General features: G+C 37.3%; 1 protein-coding gene across 1 annotated transcript in view; it reads right to left on the bottom strand.

Annotated features, from left to right (window-relative positions):
- Nucleotides 1-562: 562 nt before the first annotated feature.
- LOC125648265 (cell migration-inducing and hyaluronan-binding protein-like) overlaps nucleotides 563-20620 on the bottom strand; it is a 44131-nt gene continuing 24073 nt past the window's right edge. Inside the window, exons 17-24 of the mRNA XM_048875243.2 lie at nucleotides 15662-15766; nucleotides 13990-14167; nucleotides 13327-13539; nucleotides 12993-13192; nucleotides 12637-12798; nucleotides 1985-2156; nucleotides 1305-1361; nucleotides 563-813 (exon numbers count right to left, since the gene is read on the bottom strand). Coding sequence (XP_048731200.2) covers nucleotides 775-813; nucleotides 1305-1361; nucleotides 1985-2156; nucleotides 12637-12798; nucleotides 12993-13192; nucleotides 13327-13539; nucleotides 13990-14167; nucleotides 15662-15766 — 1126 coding nt within the window. The 3' untranslated portion in view covers nucleotides 563-774. The remainder of the gene's footprint in view (nucleotides 814-1304; nucleotides 1362-1984; nucleotides 2157-12636; nucleotides 12799-12992; nucleotides 13193-13326; nucleotides 13540-13989; nucleotides 14168-15661; nucleotides 15767-20620) is intronic.

Here is a 20620-nt window from a genome sequence, read left to right as displayed (position 1 = left end):
AACGACCTCAATCTTTTCAACCATTTTTGCATTTGCTTCACAAAAATTGTAAAGTTCATGGTTATCAGGGGCGTATCTAGGACAATTTCAATGTGTAAGCACGAAAGATGAAACTGAAGGTTTCACCGGGGTGCGAAGTGCCGAGGTGGGAGGGGGTCGCCTCCTTCCGCTGGGGTGGGGGGGGGTCACCCCGAGAAAGTTTCGAAATATTAGGACTCATTTGCACTGCTCTGAGCATCAAAATGATTGTTACAGACATTAAATATTGTATGAGTCATTGTGATCACCATAAGTTCAGAAAAAAAATATATAACCAGTATGTAGAATACATTATAAAAAGAAAAGGTCTGATGGAATAATGATTTTATATCCGATTTTAAAAATTAAAAATATATATGAAAATCTTATATTTTGCAAACATTTATGGACAAAACTGTGTTTCGAAAATGAAAAAAAGGTGGGCACGTGCCTATATGAGCTTAACGAAGATACGCCCCTGCATATTCATAAACGTTTTACATAACTACAATGATTGGTTTCACAAGCAAGATATACTCCAAAATCATGCTTCAAATTTTATTGGCAACAGAAAAGATCTACATGTAGGTAAGAATTTGAGAGAAACATTTCATAACGTTTTTTATATTAGATTTTCTTCAGAAAAAATACAAAATTCTATTGCAATAGTAAAGGAATACAAATTAGAATATATGTAAATTTGATCTTGGGTAGGTCCATTTGGCTAGTTGTCTGTGTGTCGTACGTACAATTCCATCATGCTGGCGGTGGATAAGTTGATCCAGCACCCCAGTTCTGTGGACAAGAAATTGTAGATTATATTCTTCCTGGACAGTAAATGCACTGTATGTTGTGAGATTGATTACTGTTTGTTATCTTCACCTTGTATCTGACTTTCGTTACAATGAACTAACTTTACAAAAATATTACAATGTAACTAGGAAATTTTGAAAACAATGTATCGCGTTTCAGTTCAATTGGAATAAAAATATTTGGTTAAAGGAAGTATTAAAAATACGATGAAATGCTGTAGTGTGCACGTATAACCCCCTTCCCAGTGGCCAAAGATGAAATATATTCTTATCGATAGTAGTGCACATGCGCACTGGGAGTATTTCATAGGTTTTCATGGACAAAATTACTCATCGCTAGCCGTGACTTTCAAATGCTGCATCTCACTGTGATAATTAATTCCATGAAGATTCAAGAAATTTTACTAATGCAATGAAAGAAAATTTCACTAGTATCACCAAGAAACTAAATGGATTTTAAGGCGGGTCACTGACCTCTGGGGGATCGGCAGATGTTGCTTGCAAGATACCGTTATCTGCTGCTGGGTTACCCTGTAAAAATTAATTACAGTCATATTACTATTGCCATAGATGTTCACCGTTAAACATTGATGTTGCACTGTTTATTATTCTTAACATATAATGTGACAAGCAAACGACCTTTCAACTTTCATGTAACATAAAAACCTATATTTCAATTAGAAACAAGTTAAATTACATAATATGAATATGAGGAATAAATGTGTATTTTGCGTGTGTTGTGGGGGATTTGGATGCATGGAGTAATTTATGCAAAATCTACAATTAATACACGCTTCCATTATTTCCTCTCCTCAATAATACGCACTGACGTCAATTCAGAGTTCATTCATTGAATTATATGCATCAATATGTCAATCTATATGATAAGTAAAATAGCAATCCTGGTGTTTTCCGCATATTTCAATCGCGTTTTTATTTGGTTTTCAAGGTTGTTTTTTTTTTGGGGGGGGGTTGTTTCTTGCCATCACTCATCATGAACGTCCTCTCATTACCTCATGATTTCTAACAAAATTGTTCTACTATATTTTTCATATGTGCACTGTACATACTCCATGCATTTGTTACTAATAAAATATTTTTGCGTGTTGAAAGGCAGAATAACTAAGATCTTTTCAAATATCCCATTAACAAACCTCCCCAGCTTGAAGATAAGATGACTCTTGTATGAATCTGTTGTAACAATCACTGTCCGAGAGTGTCCCTGTTTCAACATTGATTGTGACCTTGACACAACGGTTTGAAGGACATTGTGCCATCTCTCCTTCTTCATATTCTACGTTGTTAACCATTTTGAAGAAGACAACGCTGAAATAAGAATGAAATCACGAAAATGGTCACTGGAAATTTATGATATGAAATATGTTGCTTCTTTTTTAAAATAAGTAATCAATTCAAGGTAAATAAAGCTAGAGAATCTAATTGAAAAACAACAAATGCAGTATATGATTTAAAGAATCACTATATTTACTATACAGCGAATTGGCAAAAAATTCCCTTGGGCCACATTGCTCACCTTAGTCACCATGGCCCTGTTGTTAGCCAGTTGTTGTGATTTTAAAAGATATATTTTTCTATCTTTAGTCCCATTAAAAGTTTGACCCCCATATCATGGCCCCAACTTTGCACCAAAGGACCACGACGTTATCGAACTTGAATTCTCTTAACAAAGGAATGCCTCAAAACTGGACCTTGCTTTTCCGAAGAAGGTCACAGTCATAAAGTCAAAGATCATATTATGAAATGAAAGGTCTTGCCATAATAAATCTATATGAAAAAATTGAAAGCTCTGCCTCAAATACTAGTAGTTCAGGAGATATTTATGGCACGCCAAATTCACAAAAATGAGCTAAACATAGTTTCACAGTTGATAAACTAGGTTTATCGACTGTAAACTATAGTTTACGGACCGTAAACTATAGTTAGCGATGTTAATCTATATTTCACATCTGTAAACCATAGTTAACAGATAATCTATATTTCACAAGCGTAAACTATAATTAACAATGAAAACAATCATTAGCGATTGCAAAACATAGTTTATCTGATAAATACGGTTTAACGATTGTAAACTACGGTTTACAAGTCTAAACCATTATTAACGAATGTAAATGATAGTTTACGGTTTGTAAGATATAGTTTATAGTAATTTAATGCGCCGAATTCACAAAAAAGTGATAAACACAGTTTTGTTTAATAAAGTTTATGAGTAAAAATGTCAGTTAGCTATAGTTTACGATAAAAAACTATAATTAACGAATGTTAAACATAGTTTATCTGATAAATATAGTATCACAATTTGTGAAACTAGGATTAACAATTGTGAACTATAGTTAACGAATGTAAATTATAGTTTACAAATGTGAATCTGTATTTATCAGCAAAATCTATTGTTCACGTTTATTTAAAGACAGATAAACTTGGATTAGCATTTGTAAACTATAGTTTACAACCGTTAAATATAGTTTTACGGATGAAAACTATAGTTAACGAATCGTTAACTATAGTTTACGGTCTGTAAACTATAGTTTACAGTCGATAAACCTAGTTTATCAACTGTGAAACTATGTTTAGCTCATTTTTGTGAATTTGGCGTGCCATAGATATTGAATACCAGTAGGCTGAATTTTCTAAATTGATGGTCAAACTCCCAAGGTCAAGGTCTATAGGTTAAACTTTGGTGCCATAAAAAAGGTCTTGTCACATGGAATGCACATACCGGTATAAGAGCCCTATCACTCACCATTCATAAGTTATGAACAAGGTCAAAGTTTTGGTTGGTTGTATGTACATTGTTTAATGTCCCGCTCAAGAATTTTACTCTCATGGATACTGTCACCATTATCAGTGAAGGGCTGTAAAATTTAGGCCTATGTTCGGCACTTACGGTCTTTGAGCAGGGAGGGATCTTTATCGTGCCACACCTGCTGTGACACAGGACCTCGGATTTTGCGGTCACATCAACAGGACCGCCCCCATATAATCGCAAGGGTTACTAAGGACCTATTCGAACCCGGATTCCCATGGAATGTCGAAGTTTTGGACAGACAGCACAAGAACAATATTGCAGAGGCATAAAAAAACCCGAATCCACACAACTTGTGTACATTTGATATGATTTAGTGTGGCCCTGCTCCTCATCAAAAATATGTTTAAATTGAATTCCTGTATATTCCAATAAAAACTGATCTCCAGTTGTGACACCAACCTGCCACTGGGGTTTGTGATGTGAATAAACTTGAATTTGAACTACTTGTACTTGTAGATGCAAGGTGAAGATAACGAACAGTGATCAATCTCATAACTCCTATAAGTAATACAAAATAGATAGTTGGGCAAACATGGACCCCTGGACACACCAGAGGTGGGATCAGGTGCCTAGGAGGAGTAAGCATCCCCTGTTGACCGGTCACACCCGCCGTGAGCCCTATATCTTGATCAGGTAAACGGAGTTATCCACAGTCAAAATCAGTGTGCCAAGAACGGCTTAACAATCGGTATGAAACACGTCAGACAGCATTTGATCCAATGCGAGGTTATATTGACGAACTAGATCGTTATAACGACCATAAAATTTGCGAAATGCTGACTTCAATCGAGACTGTTCAAACCCCTGTACCATCAACTTGTTTGTCAGTAGCTTACCTCGATTTAAAAACTGACTATACGCAGAACAAGCTCTTGCATATCGAATCAGTTGAGATATATAAACACCATATGCAGGTGATAATGGAATATTGCTACATAAATATGGGAAGTTGACGATGGAGAAGCTGAAATCATCCCGTTTGTCATACAGTTGAGTTGTCAGTTTGCCGTTAATGTCTACTTTCAATAAAATATCTAAGTATGAAACAGAAGTGGACGACTCCGTAGTGTCCTTTATTTCGAGCTCACAGGGATATATCAAATCGGCATATAATAGACAAAACGTCATCGATATATCTAAATGTCGAATTGAAGGCCACAGTGAGAGATTCTTTAATAAGACTAATCATGACCATGTTGTTGTTTAGATGAAGACATTTTTAAAAATGTTTCCCTATGAATTCATGTCTCATGTTAATTTCCCTGAAGGTGTTGTATGAACGATCGATAAAATTAAGTTAATCAAATATATGATAAAACCAACTGGAACTTATGTGTTGATACAAACATTTTTGAAAATAATTTTAAAAGACGTCTATTGACAAAATTAGCCAAAATAATTCGAGTTTAAATCAAGCAATAAGCGATTTATATGATTTTTAGTGTTAAAATGGAGGGATATCCCCAGATTTCAGAAAAACTGCCTCCGTGAAACAAAATAACTTTAGCATGAATATGTTCTTCGAGTTTTCCGCTAAAAAAAACTGTCGCTTTGAAATTTTGTTTCACGGGGGCATTTTTCTTGTAAAATTCAAATTCACCGATATTATTTTCATCTTCACCTGTACGTTAATCTTCCTTGGAAATGTATGAGCTACTGCGTGGTTCAGTGGATAAGGTCGTTGAACTTAATGTGGGAAGGTGAGTCCTATTTTTAAAACGACCGGGTTCGAATCCCTCATGAACACAATTTTTTTTCCTTCATATTACGTTTTCCATCTAGATTTGTTTCTCAATTGAAACACACTTCTAGTTTTTATAAATGTTTCAGGTAAAATCTCTGTTTATTACAATGTGCCGAGTTTGAAATAAGCTGGACACTGTTTAGTTTGTGAATAGGATTCGCTGTAAACACGCCGAATACAGCATACAAAACCTGTGTGTTTTAATAGTCAAGTTTGCTAACGAGAACTTGTGGGTTGATTTTTGTTTGAGTGAAGGGTGTTGACAAAGGCATAATATGGTGTCTTTCACGAAAAAACGTTGTGAACTTTGCAAAGCTCTGAAAGAAAAACTCTAAGGCCAAACAAGGTAAATAACCGTTAAACAGTTGGAGTGGATAAGATGTTATGTATTCCAGTAGCATATTGCTATGGTTAATTAATGTTTTCAGGTGCATGTACATATAATTTTGTTGAACTGTATTAATGCGTATTAATTAAACTTCCCATATTTTGTTTGTAGTCAGAGTCATGTACAGTTGTTAACTGTTGGTTGTAGAAAATAATACATACGAGTATAAGACTGTAGTAGTATATAATATTATTTAAATATTTGATACACCCGTAACATGTAACCGTATACAAATGTACATTGTTTCTGATACTCAGAAGAGAAACCCCCCCCCAAAAAAAAAAAACCCAAAAAAAACCCACAACTTAATTTTCACGATTTTAAAACTATTTATGTTTAGACTACATGTATAATGTATTGACACATAAACTGTATTAGGCTTGTCCTTAGTATTGGGGAATCCTACAGGTGTTTAAATGGCAAATACGCAATAAGGGTATAAATATGGATGAAGGTCAGTTCTACGTCACGAGCTCCGGTTAGGGAAAATTACCGCTTTGGTGCAACACCCTCTTTTGTGTAATTTGTAGAAATAATCATCTTTTTTTGGTTTTTTTTTTTTTTTACAAAGGAACTATTTGCTGTTGGTAGCTGAGGCTACTTCCTGAGGTGCACTCCGGCTGTATACACATATGTGAAAAACACATGGATTTGGGGGTAGTCTTGTTGTGGGTAATTTTGTTTCGAAAATGCGGCATAGGGTGTTGTTTTTCCGGTGTCGAAAGACGAGACAGGTAACATAGAACATTTCCAACTGCGTTATTTGGCATCAATTTTGCAAATTGATTTTAATGATATTTTCCCCTTTATAGTAATATATCGTGAAAACAATTACCAAAGTGATACCTTGAAATTTGAACTAACTTGAATCTGCACTACCTGGAAATATTTGCATATTAATCTGACCAACCATGGCCCTGTGTTGTTATTGAGAAGATTCTTAAAGATTTTTCCGATATATTTGCATTTTTAGTTTAGTTTATTTAGTTTTAGTTTATTTATTTAGGAATAGGCACATACACAATATAACTACAAGACAATATCACAGAGGAACACATAGTTAAAACAAAAGTTGTTGTTAAATACATAAGATAAAAAGGTAAATTTTAACAGCTATTTGACTTTAAGAGCACAGTGAGTAAATTGATGTGTATGCCTATGCCAAGGATAACCCGTGAAAGCCATATGTCTTATATCAAATGGGGTCCTTCTGATCTTATGATATGACATACACGATATATTATCATAATAAAACAATGCAAACAAAAAAGATTTTGAAAGACATTGATTTGAAACACATAAGAATACTTTAAATATCTTGCATTTCAACAGTGCTTAGTATTGAAAATTGTTGGAATAAATAACAACTGTAACTAGTTCTAATTGTAACGGGGACCGTTACATATGTTCCCCAAACCTCGCCCAATCAAAAAGTGATGTCCTTGTGAATCTATAGCAAAAAATCATTTTATTTTATCCTTTAATTACATGTAGTACGTTCAATATGGTCATTTTAGTACCAAAAAATAAAAGAAAGCGTTGCACGCGCATACACGCGCACGCGTGTATGATTCCGAATTTTTGTTGATGTCGTTCAACAGGCATGTGTATCATATACCCACAGTGTGAATTTCATAACGTTTCCACCAAATATAAGGAAGTTATAGCGATTTTAAAATCCTCCAATCAGAATTCAGCACACGTGCATGCACGTGCTGAGCAGTAATTCTAACCACAGCAATTTGTAAGGAGTACCAAGACACATCTAAAACATTAATATCAATAGAATTTGATGAAAAACAAAAACGTTCTCGTCCTTTAAAAATTGAACATTTAAAAAACATTGCACGCGCATGTGCGTTGGCATTTTTTTTGTTACACCAATATATAGATACTCATATTGTCTACGTATGCTGTGAATATCATCTCATTCGCTTCAATAATAAGATAGTTACAAACGTTTTAGTATTATCCAATCAAAATGAAGCGCACGTGCATGTGCGTGCAAATTGGTAATTTTGACCATGCAAATCAGTTAAGGGTCTCAATATCTACTTATGATATGAATATCAAGCCATTTGAATGAAGAACAAAAAAGTTAGACTGATTCCAAAGTTAGAGTACAAATTTTGTAATGCACGTGCACGCGCATGCATGCGCGTGCAGAAAAAATAAATATCATTTTTGATATCTACAAATGATATACTATCATCCTATTTAGGTTTCATATCGATCCCTTTAATATTCTGATTTTCCATTTTTTGTACCAAAATTGCAGTGCACGTGCGCGCGCGTGCATGCACGTGCAGACAAAATGACTATCACTATGCACATCTACAAATGCTATACTATCATCCTGGAAAGTTTCATATCGATCCCTTTTGTAGTTTCTGAGAACACTACCGGACAAAAAAGTACCGGAGAAAAAGAATAATAATAATAATAACTAGTTCTAATTGTAACGGGGACCGTTACAGATGTTCCCCAAACCTCCCCCAATTAAAAAGTGATGTCCTTGTGAATCTATAGCAAAAAATCATTTTATTTTAGCCTTTAATTACATGTAGTACGTTCAATATGGTCATTTCAGTACCAAAAAATGAAAGAAAGCGTTGCACGCGCATACACGCGCACGCGTGTATGATTCCGAATTTTTGTTGATGTCATTCAACAGGCATGTGTATCATATACCCACAGTGTGAATTTCATAACATTTTCACCAAATATAAGGAAGTTATAGCGATTTAAAAATCGTCCAATCAGAATTCAGCACACGTGCATGCACGTGCTGAGCAGTAATTCTAACCACAGCAATTTGTAAGGAGTACCAAGACACATCTAAACCATTAATATCAATAGAATTTGAAGAAAAACAAAAACGTTATCGTCCTTTAAATATTGAACATTTAAAAAACGTTGCACGCGCATGCGCGTGGGCATATTTTTGTTACACCAATATATAGATACACATCTTGTCTATGTATGCTGTGAATATCATCTCATTCGCTTCATAAAAAAGATAGTTACAAAGGTTTTAGTATTATCCAATCAAAATGAAGCGCACGTGCATGCGCGTGCAAATTGGTAATTTCGACCATGCAAATCAGTTAAGGGTCTCAATATCTATCTATGATATGAATTTCAAGCCATTTCAATGAACAACAAAAAAGTTAGACTGATTCCAAAGTTAGTGTACAAATTTTGTAATGCGTGTGCTCGCGCATGCGTGCGCGTGCTGACAAAATAACTATTATTTTTCATATGTACAAATGATATACTATCATCCTAGTTAGGTTTTATATCGCTTCCTTCAATATTCTGATTTTCCATTTTTTGTACCAAAATTGCAATGCACGTGTGCGCGCGTGCATGCACATGCAGACAAAAGGACTATCACTATGCACATCTACAAACGCTATACTATCATCCTGGAAAGTTTCATATCGATCCCTTTTGTAGTTTCTGAGAACACTACCGGACAAAAAAGTACCGGAGAAAAAGAATAATAATAATAATAATAATAATAATAATAATAAGAAACAGAGTAAAAACAATATGTTCCCAAACTTTGTTTGGGGAACATAATAACTAGTTCTAATTGTAACGGGGACCGTTACAGATGTTCCCCAAACCTCCCCCAATTAAAAAGTGATGTCCTTGTGAATCTATAGGAAAAAATCATTTTATTTTAGCCTTTAATTACATGTAGTACGTTCAATATGGTCATTTCAGTACCAAGAAATGAAAGAAAGTGTTGCACGTGCATACACGCGCACGCGTGTATGATTCCAAATTTTTGTTGATGTCGTTCAACAGGCATTTGTATCATATACCCACAGTGTGAATTTCATAACGTTTCCACCAAATATAAGGAAGTTATAGCGATTTTAAAATCGTCCAATCAGAAATCAGCACACGTGCATGCACGTGCTGAGCAGTAATTCTAACCACAGCAATTTGTAAGGAGTACCAAGATACATCTAAACCCCTAATATGAATAGAATTTGATGAAAAACAAAAACGTTATCGTCCTTTAAAAATTGAACATTTAAAAAACGTTGCACGCGCATGCGCGTGTGCGTTGGCATTTTTTGTTACACCAACATATAGATACACATATTGTCTACATATGCTGTGAATATCATCTCATTCGCTTCATAAATAAGATAGTTACAAACGTTTTAGCATTATCCAATCAAAATGAAGCACACGTGCATGCGCGTGCAAATTGGTAATTTTGACCATGTAAATCAGTTAAGGGTCTCAATATCTACCTATGATATGAATTTCAAGCCATTTCAATGAACAACAAAAAAGTTAGACTGATTCCAAAGTTAGCGTACAAATTTTGTAATGCGCGTGCACGCGCATGCGTGCGCGTGCTGGCAAAATAACTATTATTTTTCATATGTACAAATGATATACTATCATCCTATTTAGGTTTTATATCGCTTCCTTCAATATTCTGATTTTCCATTTTTTGTACCAAAATTGCAATGCATGTGCCCGCGCGTGCATGCACGTGCAAACAAAATGACTATCACTATGCACATCTACAAACGCTATACTATCATCCTGGAAAGTTTCATATCGATCCCTTTTGTAGTTTCTGAGAACACTACCGGACAAAAAAGTACCGGAGAAAAAGAATAATAATAATAATAAGAAGAAGAAGAAGAAGAAACAGAGTAAAAACAATATGTTCCCAAACTTTGTTTGGGGAACATAATAATAATAATAATAATAAGAAACAGAGTAAAAACAATATGTTCCCAAACTTTGTTTGGGGAACATAATAAATATGTATGAACAAGACAATGTGGATCAATAATACAAGAAGTCACTATCTGCCATTTTCTTCATTTCATTGAGTAAATGTTTTTAACTGCAGATTTGAATGAAAATCTATTGTTTATACATTTTATTTTATCAGGGAAAGAATTCCAGTCCTTGATGCCGTTAAAATAAAAAGTTTCTGATTCCATTTTCTCAACGCTTGGTAAAAAGAAATTAAGCTTACTTGATCTAGTTGATCTGGATGAACAATTTCGTCTAAAATTATTTTTCAAATAATCTATTGCTAATGTTCAAATACTTCAGCGTTGATACTACTTCTAGGAGATAAATCTAATCACTTTGTTTTGAATAATCTGTAGTTTTTTTCTTAAGCTTAACAGTCAAACCTTCGTGCCACGATGTACATGCATAGTCAATATGACACTGAATTAAAGCATTACAAAGAGATTTCCTGGACAGTAGAGATAGAAATGATTTCTGTCTGTAAAAGAATTTCAGGCGTTCATGTGCTTTTTTAATAATACCATCAACGATTTGTTCTCCACACAATACATTATCCAAAATAACTCCTAAGTATTTAACACATGATTTACAATCTATTTTAATACCCTTACATTCTATGGAAAAAGAACTACTATCGATGGATTTAAGCTTGCGTTGTGGTCCAAACAAAATACTTTCAGTTTTTCCCCGATGAAGTGAGAGTTTGTTGTCTACCAACCAGTCATGGCATTTTTCTAACATTAATGATAATTTCTTAGCTATAATGTTTGTATTAGAATGAGAGAATAAAATGGCTGTGTCATCTGCATATAATAAAACCTTACAATCAGGATCAATACTTGCACTAAGATCATTCACATATACTAGAAATAAAAGAGGCCCAAGTAAACTGCCTTGAGCCACTGACTTAACGCCGATGACATTCAATTTTTCACATAGTATTTTATGATCAACTGTATCAAAAGCTTTCTGAAGGTCAAGAAGAAGAATCCCAGCAAAAAGGTTTTTAGCTGATTTTGATTTGATATGATCAGTGAGATGCACTAAACAGATGTCTGTAGAAAATGAACTTCTGAATCCTGATTGAAAGTCATATAAAATGTTATTATTAATAAGAACACTTTCGAGTTGATTGTATATTGCTTTTTCTAAAATTTTAGACACAATGTTTAAAATGCTTACTGGCCTATAGTTTTCTGGTTTTAATCTATCACCTTTCTTGAAAAGAGGTTTAACTTTGGCAGTTTTGAGTTCTTCGGGAACTGTTTCTTCGGATATAGACTGATTTATCAGAAATGTAATGGGAAGCTTAATGATAGGTGCTGCATCTTTGAGAAATCTGGCTGGTATCCCATCTAAGCCCATACTTTTGGTGACATTGTCTACAGAGTTCTTTATAAACATAATTTTTGCCAACATGTTTTGATATGAACAAGGTTTCAGACTTTTTCTTGTTTTTATAGAAATTTTTAATGATATATGAAGCTGCTTTATATAAACCTTTAAAATTTCAATTTTAAACTTTGATCCCCTATTGTGGCCCCATCCTACACCCCATGGACCATAACTGGATCAAACGTGAATCTACTTAATGTCAGAAATATTTTAGGAACATTTCAGCTTTTCTGACCCAGTAGTTCTTGACAAGATTCTTAAATGACCCCACCATATTTTTGCCTTTTCTTGATTATCTTAGAGGGAGCATGGCTCAAACAACAAACTTGAATCCACTTTTACCAATGAGGATTTGTGTTACGGTTGACTGAAATTGGCCCTGTGATTCCAAAAAAGATTTTTGAAAACGCTACAAAATTTTCAAAATTTTAAAATAATTATCTCCACTTCAAGAAGAATGTGACACTTCATTTGAACAAATTTGAATGCGTTGTGGCAAGTTTAGTTGAAATCAGTCCTGCGTTTCTTGGAAAGAAGTCGAAAATGTTAAAAGTTTACAAACGGACGCTGGATTAAAGAAAAATTCACTTGAGCTTTTAGCTCAGGTAAGAGAGAGAGAGAGAGAGAGAGAGAGAGAGAGAGAGAGACTTACCCCACATTTGAGTCGAAATAGTAATTGCCTCCAATATTATCACCCTGAACATCAGTCAGAGAGCTGACAGATTGAGTGGACTGTTTAACGTTGTTGATTCTATAGGTAAATTTTAAAACAGCATCCCGTGGCACGCAGTACGCCAACAGAGCGGTATCCGACCTAATGACACAATGGCATTAATTAATAAGCTAATTTTTATGAGAAAAAAAGCCCCACTTAATATGATGTATGAAGTAATTCATACTAATATAACATCATGTAATGAATGGATGAAGATATACACAGTAATTTATCGCCTAAACCTATATACATGCTCATATTTTCAAGCATCCATCAATATACACTGTACATACTTCGTAACCGACTCTCCTAAAATGGAAACACTTGCTGGCATGCCATCCTCAAAGGCCATTAAATATTGAAAATTGTTCTCATTTCGGTTGGATTCACCAAGAATGGCGATAAATGCTTTATTTAGTATGCTTCGTTTTGGATGGTTTCCGTCGGTTCTGTAAATGCTCAACTCCTCATCAGTGGGATATGACACTACCATCTATAAAATGATGGTATTAACCATTATATTTCAAAGTACATGTATCTAGATTTCATACTAACTGTAAGTCATTTTGCACTACAATATCCATATTGATAATAAATGTTTTAGAGATTAATACTTTTCCCTCATACCTCTCCATAATTATACGGACAGAAAGCGACGTTCCAACCATTTCTATGTTTACACTGATCCGTGACGTGGAAAGGATGGTTATATACCAATGTTACGTCTTCAGACTCTGTACTTCCGGTCAACCCATTACCAATATCTTTCAAGGTAAACACTCCGTCTTCATCATTCCGAAGATCGTTGCACTTTTGGAACAGAAAGCGATTACCCGGTCCCTGTTGATGACAATTAACAAGTGAATGAATCTCTTCAAAAATTTCGGACGGCGCCGAATGTTTTATGTGTGGATGAGTGTTATCTGCGATAAACTACATTCAGTCTACATAAAGCGCATTACGTCATTAATCTAAGATGGCACCTACAAATACATAGTCCTATACCATGACTTTCAGCACGAAAAATAAGTCACGTGTAATTCTATAAAACGGGCTGGAAATTGTAATTTTAGGTCCGTTAGTTTTTTTCATAAATCTGTGCTTAATTCATATTTGTGAATAAATATATTCAAGCCAGACCTTTTTAAAATACAATCCCCCCCAACCCCAAAACAATTCAACCGAAATGAATGAAAATTTTTGATATTTCAACCGACAACATACAGTTGTGGTGATAACGATTCTGTAATCAATATTGAGACAGAACAGCATAAGATACAGTTTACTTACATCATCGAAGCTGAATAAGAGGTTCTCCACCTGATTCTGTGGGTTCATGTGCGTAAAACAATTTTTGTTTGAAAGAGCTGAGGCGTTGTAGAGAGAGGTAGATGTAAATCCATGGAACCACGTGTTTCGTACGTAAACTGGTCCTTTATTAAATCTGTACCCTACAGCATTTGGGGGGCTGCAAGTTTAAATTCATGATATGCATCTAGGATACACATATACATGTATTCAGTTTCCACAACGTAGCTTAAAGAAATTGTACATAGTAATATTGAAGTGCTTGATAAATACAAGTAGGAACTAGGATGAATTGTTTTAGCACACTAAAAATGATGTCTCTCCTTCCACTTTCCATTGTTTTTAAAAAGCATTTAGTGATCATCTTTAAAGTGGAAAATCAAGACTTACGGTACATAACATTTACCTTTATGTATACTAGTATGCGCTTCAAACAAGGAATAATGTTGTGAACATACCAAATAATTTTGAAAAGCCTACCTTAAAAGACAAAAACATTATGGTTCGGACAAAAAATGCTCCAAAGATTTATCATTTGACATTTGATCTTTACATAAATGATCATGGGCAAAGGTCAGCAATAAAATGGCACACGGCACACTGTCTTATCATAGTACATGTATACCCCCATACCAAATATCAAAGGCCTGTGTCAAAAGACAAAAACGTTATGGTCCAGACAACAAAACTGCCCCAAAATTTCTATTTTTTTTTTTTACTTTTACATTAAAGGTCAAGGACAAAGGTAATCAGAAATGGCACGTTACACACTGTCTTATCATGGTATACCAACATCTCTGGTATAGCCAGGGTCCGTGTTTGCCCAACTCTCTATTTAGTATTGCTTATAGGAGTCATGAGATTGATCACTGTTTGTTATCTTCACCTTCATATCAAAGACCTAGCCCAAAATTTCTATTATTTGACCTTTACATAAGAGGTCAAGGGTCATCAAAAATTGCACAGAACACACTGTCTTCTCATGGAATACCCATATACCAAATATCAAAGGCCTACATGTATGTTAAAAGACAAAGTTATGGTCCGGACAGGAAAAATGCCCCAAAAACTCTATTGATTGTCCTTTACATACCGTGGAATCATTTTAATTCGTGGGGGCCAATGTTCGTGGGTAAGCAAAATTTTGCTTGTTCGTAGAGACGTAATTTCGTCGGTAAGAGATACGATGTCACTAGGATGGATAACTCTATTTGGTTTAAAATAATGTTTGAGAACGTGTAAATTCGTGGGTGAGAGTGACCGACGAAATCCACGAACATCAATACCCCACGAAAAATGATGATTCCACAGTAAAGGTCAAGGTCAAATGTAAGCAAAAATGGCACGTGATACATTGTCTTTTCATGGTATACCCACATACTAAACATCAAAGGCAAAAAACTGCATGTATATGGTCTGGACAACAAAATTGCCCAATTGCTTTTTATTATTTGACCGTTACATAAAAGAATACCGGTTGACAGATGGAAAAAAAAAAGGCAAATTGATCTCCTGGAAGATGGATATATTCTAGTTAGCTGTAATATTAAGCGCTTCAAAATAAAAAGACCAGAAAAATCCAAATAGACTTGAGCATAAACTTGTACAAATTGTGTACAACACCCAGTAAAGTATTTTGAAAATTCTGACTTACGGATTTGTTGGGAACGATCGTGTGAATCCATTATTAGGCTTTCCTAGGTTATCAGAATATCCAACGACGACATTGTTAACAAACTCCACCCATATATTTCTTTCTCTGCGGAAAATGTAGAGCATATAAATTCTAATGCTTTATATAAGGTATATATTTTAATGATTTATGAAATAAAACCCGTATCAGAGGTAAAACAAAATACTATATCAATGAAGGCAACATATTGAAGTTATTGTAATGTCTTTGATATTCTATTCCAGCCAACCTCTTTATTGTCAGACAAATAGCTGATTATGTATTATCATGAATGTAGTCTCATCAGCTTTAATCTATAGTTAGCAAAACAACCTTGACAAGCACTAAACTGTATATATGAGAAATAGGATATGACGCGTATAGGATGTTTCATGTAATTCCAAACGAAAAACGACAACACAAATGTTGATATTTATGCAAATCATGGCTACACCATAAAATTACATATTTCAATGATGTGAATTACTTGTAGTTTGTGGTATGTCCACAAGACTTTAATTGATTTCACGGTTCTGTCATTCTGTATGTTGGTTCCAGGGAATAAGCTCCCAGCGCTTATAAAATGCTCCTTATGGCGTGCGTCTCAAATAGCCTTTGACAACCAAGTCCAACTCCTAGCCTGCCCGTGTGGCTTAGTTTGTAAGCCCGACGGAACTGCTTCTACTACCGGGTAATAGAAGAAGGGGCGAGGGCGGATCTCTGTCGCCTTAAAACCAGATGCTTCGGATAGATCGTGGCTCGTCAACCTGGGAAGGTAGCCCATCTAGGGGAAGGAAAGCCTTGATTTCAAACATCGGCTGCTTTGCGGCATACCCAACCACGGGTAAGGCTTCGGGAGTCAACCCTAAGGGAAAATTAGGAGTCGGAGTCCCTACGGCAGTTTGCATTTGCTTTCAACCTCACTCTGGTAACCTCTGCGACGTCTTCAGTTGCAAGCTGTATCGGCTTTTGCCCCTCCCTTGGACTACACTGGTGACGTGGAGAGGGGGGTCTGCGCGGGCAACAGCTTGTTCCCCCATAAAACCCTGCCCAGGCTTGCGCCCTGGAGAGGACACTCCAGCGTTGGCTCATCCGCGACGGCAAAAACACGGGTAGCAGCAGTCTACCAGTTATATAGTCTCATTCGATTGGCGTAGAGCAAGGTGCCGGGGGCTGCTCCCGACAGTGAGAGAGGTTATCGCGCCTCACTGGACAGCTACCTCAGCTGGGCAGTCCTCAGCCAGAAAAGATTGTCCCACCATAGTCCGCCTGCTTAACTGTGTGTGTCGAGCTTAGGGCTGGGAGCAGCCTGTCTGATGGACTGAAAATCATGCACCAGACAAGACAAAGAAGGATAAAAAAGAATGCCAGCACCCAAGCTGGCAATTTGGAAAGTAAAAACTATGACACCAGGACTGTCTGAAGACCTGCGTGTGATCAGCGACATGCGTAAAACAGCGGTGATCAACAAAGGACTGTTGAAATTGCTTGTTCTGCGCATGGTCAGTTTTTAAATCGAGGTAAGCTACTGACAACCAAGTTGATGGTACGGGGGTTTCAACAGTCTCGATTGAAATCAGCATTTCGCAAATTCTATGGTCGTTATAACGATCTAGTTCGTCAATAGAACATATCATTGGGTCAAATGCTGTCTGACATGTTTCATACCGATTGTTAGGCCCTTCTTGGCACACTGGTTTTGACTACGGATAACTCCGTTTACCTGATCAGGATATGGGGCTCACGGCGGGTGTGACCGGTCAACATGGGATGCTTACTCCTTCTAGGCGCCTTATCCCACCTCTGGTGTGTCCAGGGGTCCGTGTTTGCCCAACTATCTATTTTGTATTGCTTATAGGAGTAATGAGATTGATCACTGTTCGTTATCTTCACCTTTCATGTGGACATTGCGACGCCTCAGGATACACGCTTTGCAGACTCAGGTACCCTGCGCAAAAAGGATTACACATTCTTCTGGCAAGGGAAGAGCCCAGAGGAGACTAGAGAACACGGTGTGGTATTCGCCATCAGAAACTCACTCCTGGCGATGATAGAACCCAGTGAAGGTGGAACAGAGAGAATCTTAGCCCTGCGTCTTCACACTTCGGATGGGCCTGTAAACCTTATCAGTGTGTATGCTCCTACCCTCTGCTCCTCGAAGGAAGCCAAACATGAATTTACGACCAGCTGTAATCAGTGGTCCAGGGAATCCTTAGCAACGAGCAGCAGCTGCTACTCGGAGAATTTAACGCGAGAGTTGGCACAGACCATGACTCCTGGCTAACCTGCTTTGGTCGCTTCGGAATCGGGAGCTTAAATGAAAACGGAGAACAACTGCTTGAGCTGTGTACATACAACGAGTTATGCATCACCAACCCCTACTTCCTGACCAAGCCCCCGCACAAAGTATCATTGCGTCATCCACGGGCGAAACATTGGCACCAACTGGATCTTATTCTCACAATGCGCTGAAACTTAAAGAACGTTTTCCTTACACGTTCATACCAGAGTGCTGACTGCGACACAGATCACTCCCTGGTCTGCTGCAAAATCAACACTACAGCCAAAGAAAATCCACCGCGCAAAGCCCGTAGGAAAGAGGCGAATCGATGCTAGTGTGATCAAACATCCAGAAAAAGCAAAGATGATTGCAGAAACCCTGGTAAAATCACTCCAGACAAGCCCGCAATAAGACGATGCCAGCAGAAGTGGAACCACCCGAAGGACGCGATCTACAACACTGCACTTACAATTTGTGGGAGAAAGCAGAGGAAGACACAAGATTGGTTTGAAGAAAACTCAAACGAGCTCAACACTGTGCTGGAGGAAAAACGAACAGCACTACTAGAGCACAAACACCAACCTACCCAGTCATCACTGCTCTCAGCCAGAAGCAAAGCCCAGGGGATAGCAAGACGCTGCACCATCGACTACTGGCTTCAACTCTGTGAAAGTATTCTGTCGTCAGCCGATGCAGGCAACATCCGTAGAATGTACGAAGGAATAAAAAAGCTACGAGTCCAAAACAGTGGCGTTAAGCAGAGCTGCATGCTTGTACCGACCCTTTTCGGCATTTTCTTTGTCATCGTGCGGAAATACGCCTTTGGACAGTCTACAGAAGACATCTTCCTCCATACCACGTCAGATGGGAAGCTGTTCAGCCTCCCCGCCTGAAAGCTAAGACCAATGTCCGCGAGGTGCTCATCAAGGATATGCTCTTTGACGATGCTCTTTGACGATGATGCAGCAGTTGCCACACACACAGAGAGGAAGAGCTACAGAGTGTCATGAATAGCTACTCCCGAGCCTGCGATGCCTTCAGCTTGACTGTCAGCATGACAAAGACATACATAACGGCCCAGGGTGTAGAACGGCCTCCGGCAATCATCATCAAGGGTCATGAGTTGGTTGTGGTGCGTGAGTTTACCGACCTCGGTTTCACGATGACGGATAACTTCTCCATGGATGTCAAGCTGAACAGATGTATCGGACGCCCAGCGACAACTCTGGGCAAACTGACGAAGAAGGTGTGGGAAAACGGCGAATTGACAGAACACACCAAGGTGGCAGTTTACCACACACTGTTGTACAGAAGTGAGTCATGGACCCTGTAATCCAGACAAGAACGCAGGCTGAACGTTTTCCTTATGATCAGCCTTCGGCGCATCATGGGCATCAAATCGAGCGACAAGACGACCAACAACGCAGTTCTGTCACGCACCCAGATTCCCAGTCTCTTCACACTGTTTTAGCAACGTCACGTCTGTTGGCTGGGCCGTGTCCACCACATGCCAAACGGGAGGATCCCCAAAGACCTGCTGTACGGGGAGCTGGTGACCGGCACGAGAGCCCAAGAACGCCTCAAACTCCGCTTCAGGAATGTCTGCAAGCGCGACCTCCTCAAGTCTTTAGGCATGGGCGCAGACAGATGGGAGGAGATCGCCAGTGTCCGTGACAGGTGGAGACAGGAGCTTGGTAGAGGACTCCAAAGCGGGGAAGCCAAGCTCAGACAAGCAGCTGCAGACAGGCACACCCGCTGCAAAAACAACCAGAGGACACCAGAAGACGCCGCATTCACATGCAACACCTGTAACAGCGCATGTCGCTCCCACATCAGTCTCTACCGTCACATCCGTCGCTGCTCCTCTGTCAGTAGCAACTGAATTTCCAGGCACAGACTCTATAGTCTCCCGAGACCGACGGACGTCATCACAGACTGTATTTTAATTTACTAGGTGGTGTATTGAAATACAAAAATTACAATATGACAATAGTTGCCATAATGTAATTTTTTGTTCAGGTTGTGATATTGTACATTTCATATTTACACCCACCCAGTATAGTTTAAAAATTACAATTAATATGACAGTTCTTTAAAAAAATACTTAGCGGTTGTTTAATTAATCATCTTTGTGCCTGTCAAAGTTTACAGTATTTTGACTGACGATGGTTTGTCTATTCTCTTGATAGTAAATGTGTTAGTTCATGTGACAAGTACGGTCATGCCCATGGGGAATTCTAGGATGATGCCCAACACATGTCATTCATTCATTCAGTATGTTTATTCGAGAACTTCCTCTCAGACAGGTGGTTTGGTTTGGTGTATTATGGGACTTATCATATGCTGACATTCTTTTTCAAAATCCTAGAAGTGAAGGCGAAAATTGATCATTTGTTGTAAAAGGTTATTTACAAGTCGATATGTTATCAATGTGTATGGAAAAGATTTAGCTTCTGTTCGAAATGACAATTATAGAGTTTAAATTCTTACGTAAGATACCGGTGTGTTTAAAAATATTAATTACATATAAGCCTATGTAAAGTCTGGTTTAAGAACTGTAAAGAACATGCTACTTACACACGAGTAACATGCAAGCAATGTCTCTTTAGATATACATTAACTTGAAACAAAACATCTAACAATTAAAACGATATGTGTAA

Source organism: Ostrea edulis, chromosome 6, assembly GCF_947568905.1.
Source record: "Ostrea edulis chromosome 6, xbOstEdul1.1, whole genome shotgun sequence".
In the NCBI taxonomy this organism is placed as follows: Eukaryota; Metazoa; Mollusca; class Bivalvia; order Ostreida; family Ostreidae; genus Ostrea; species Ostrea edulis.
Note: the sequence above shows the minus strand (reverse complement) of the source record. Positions and strands in the feature narration are given on the sequence as shown.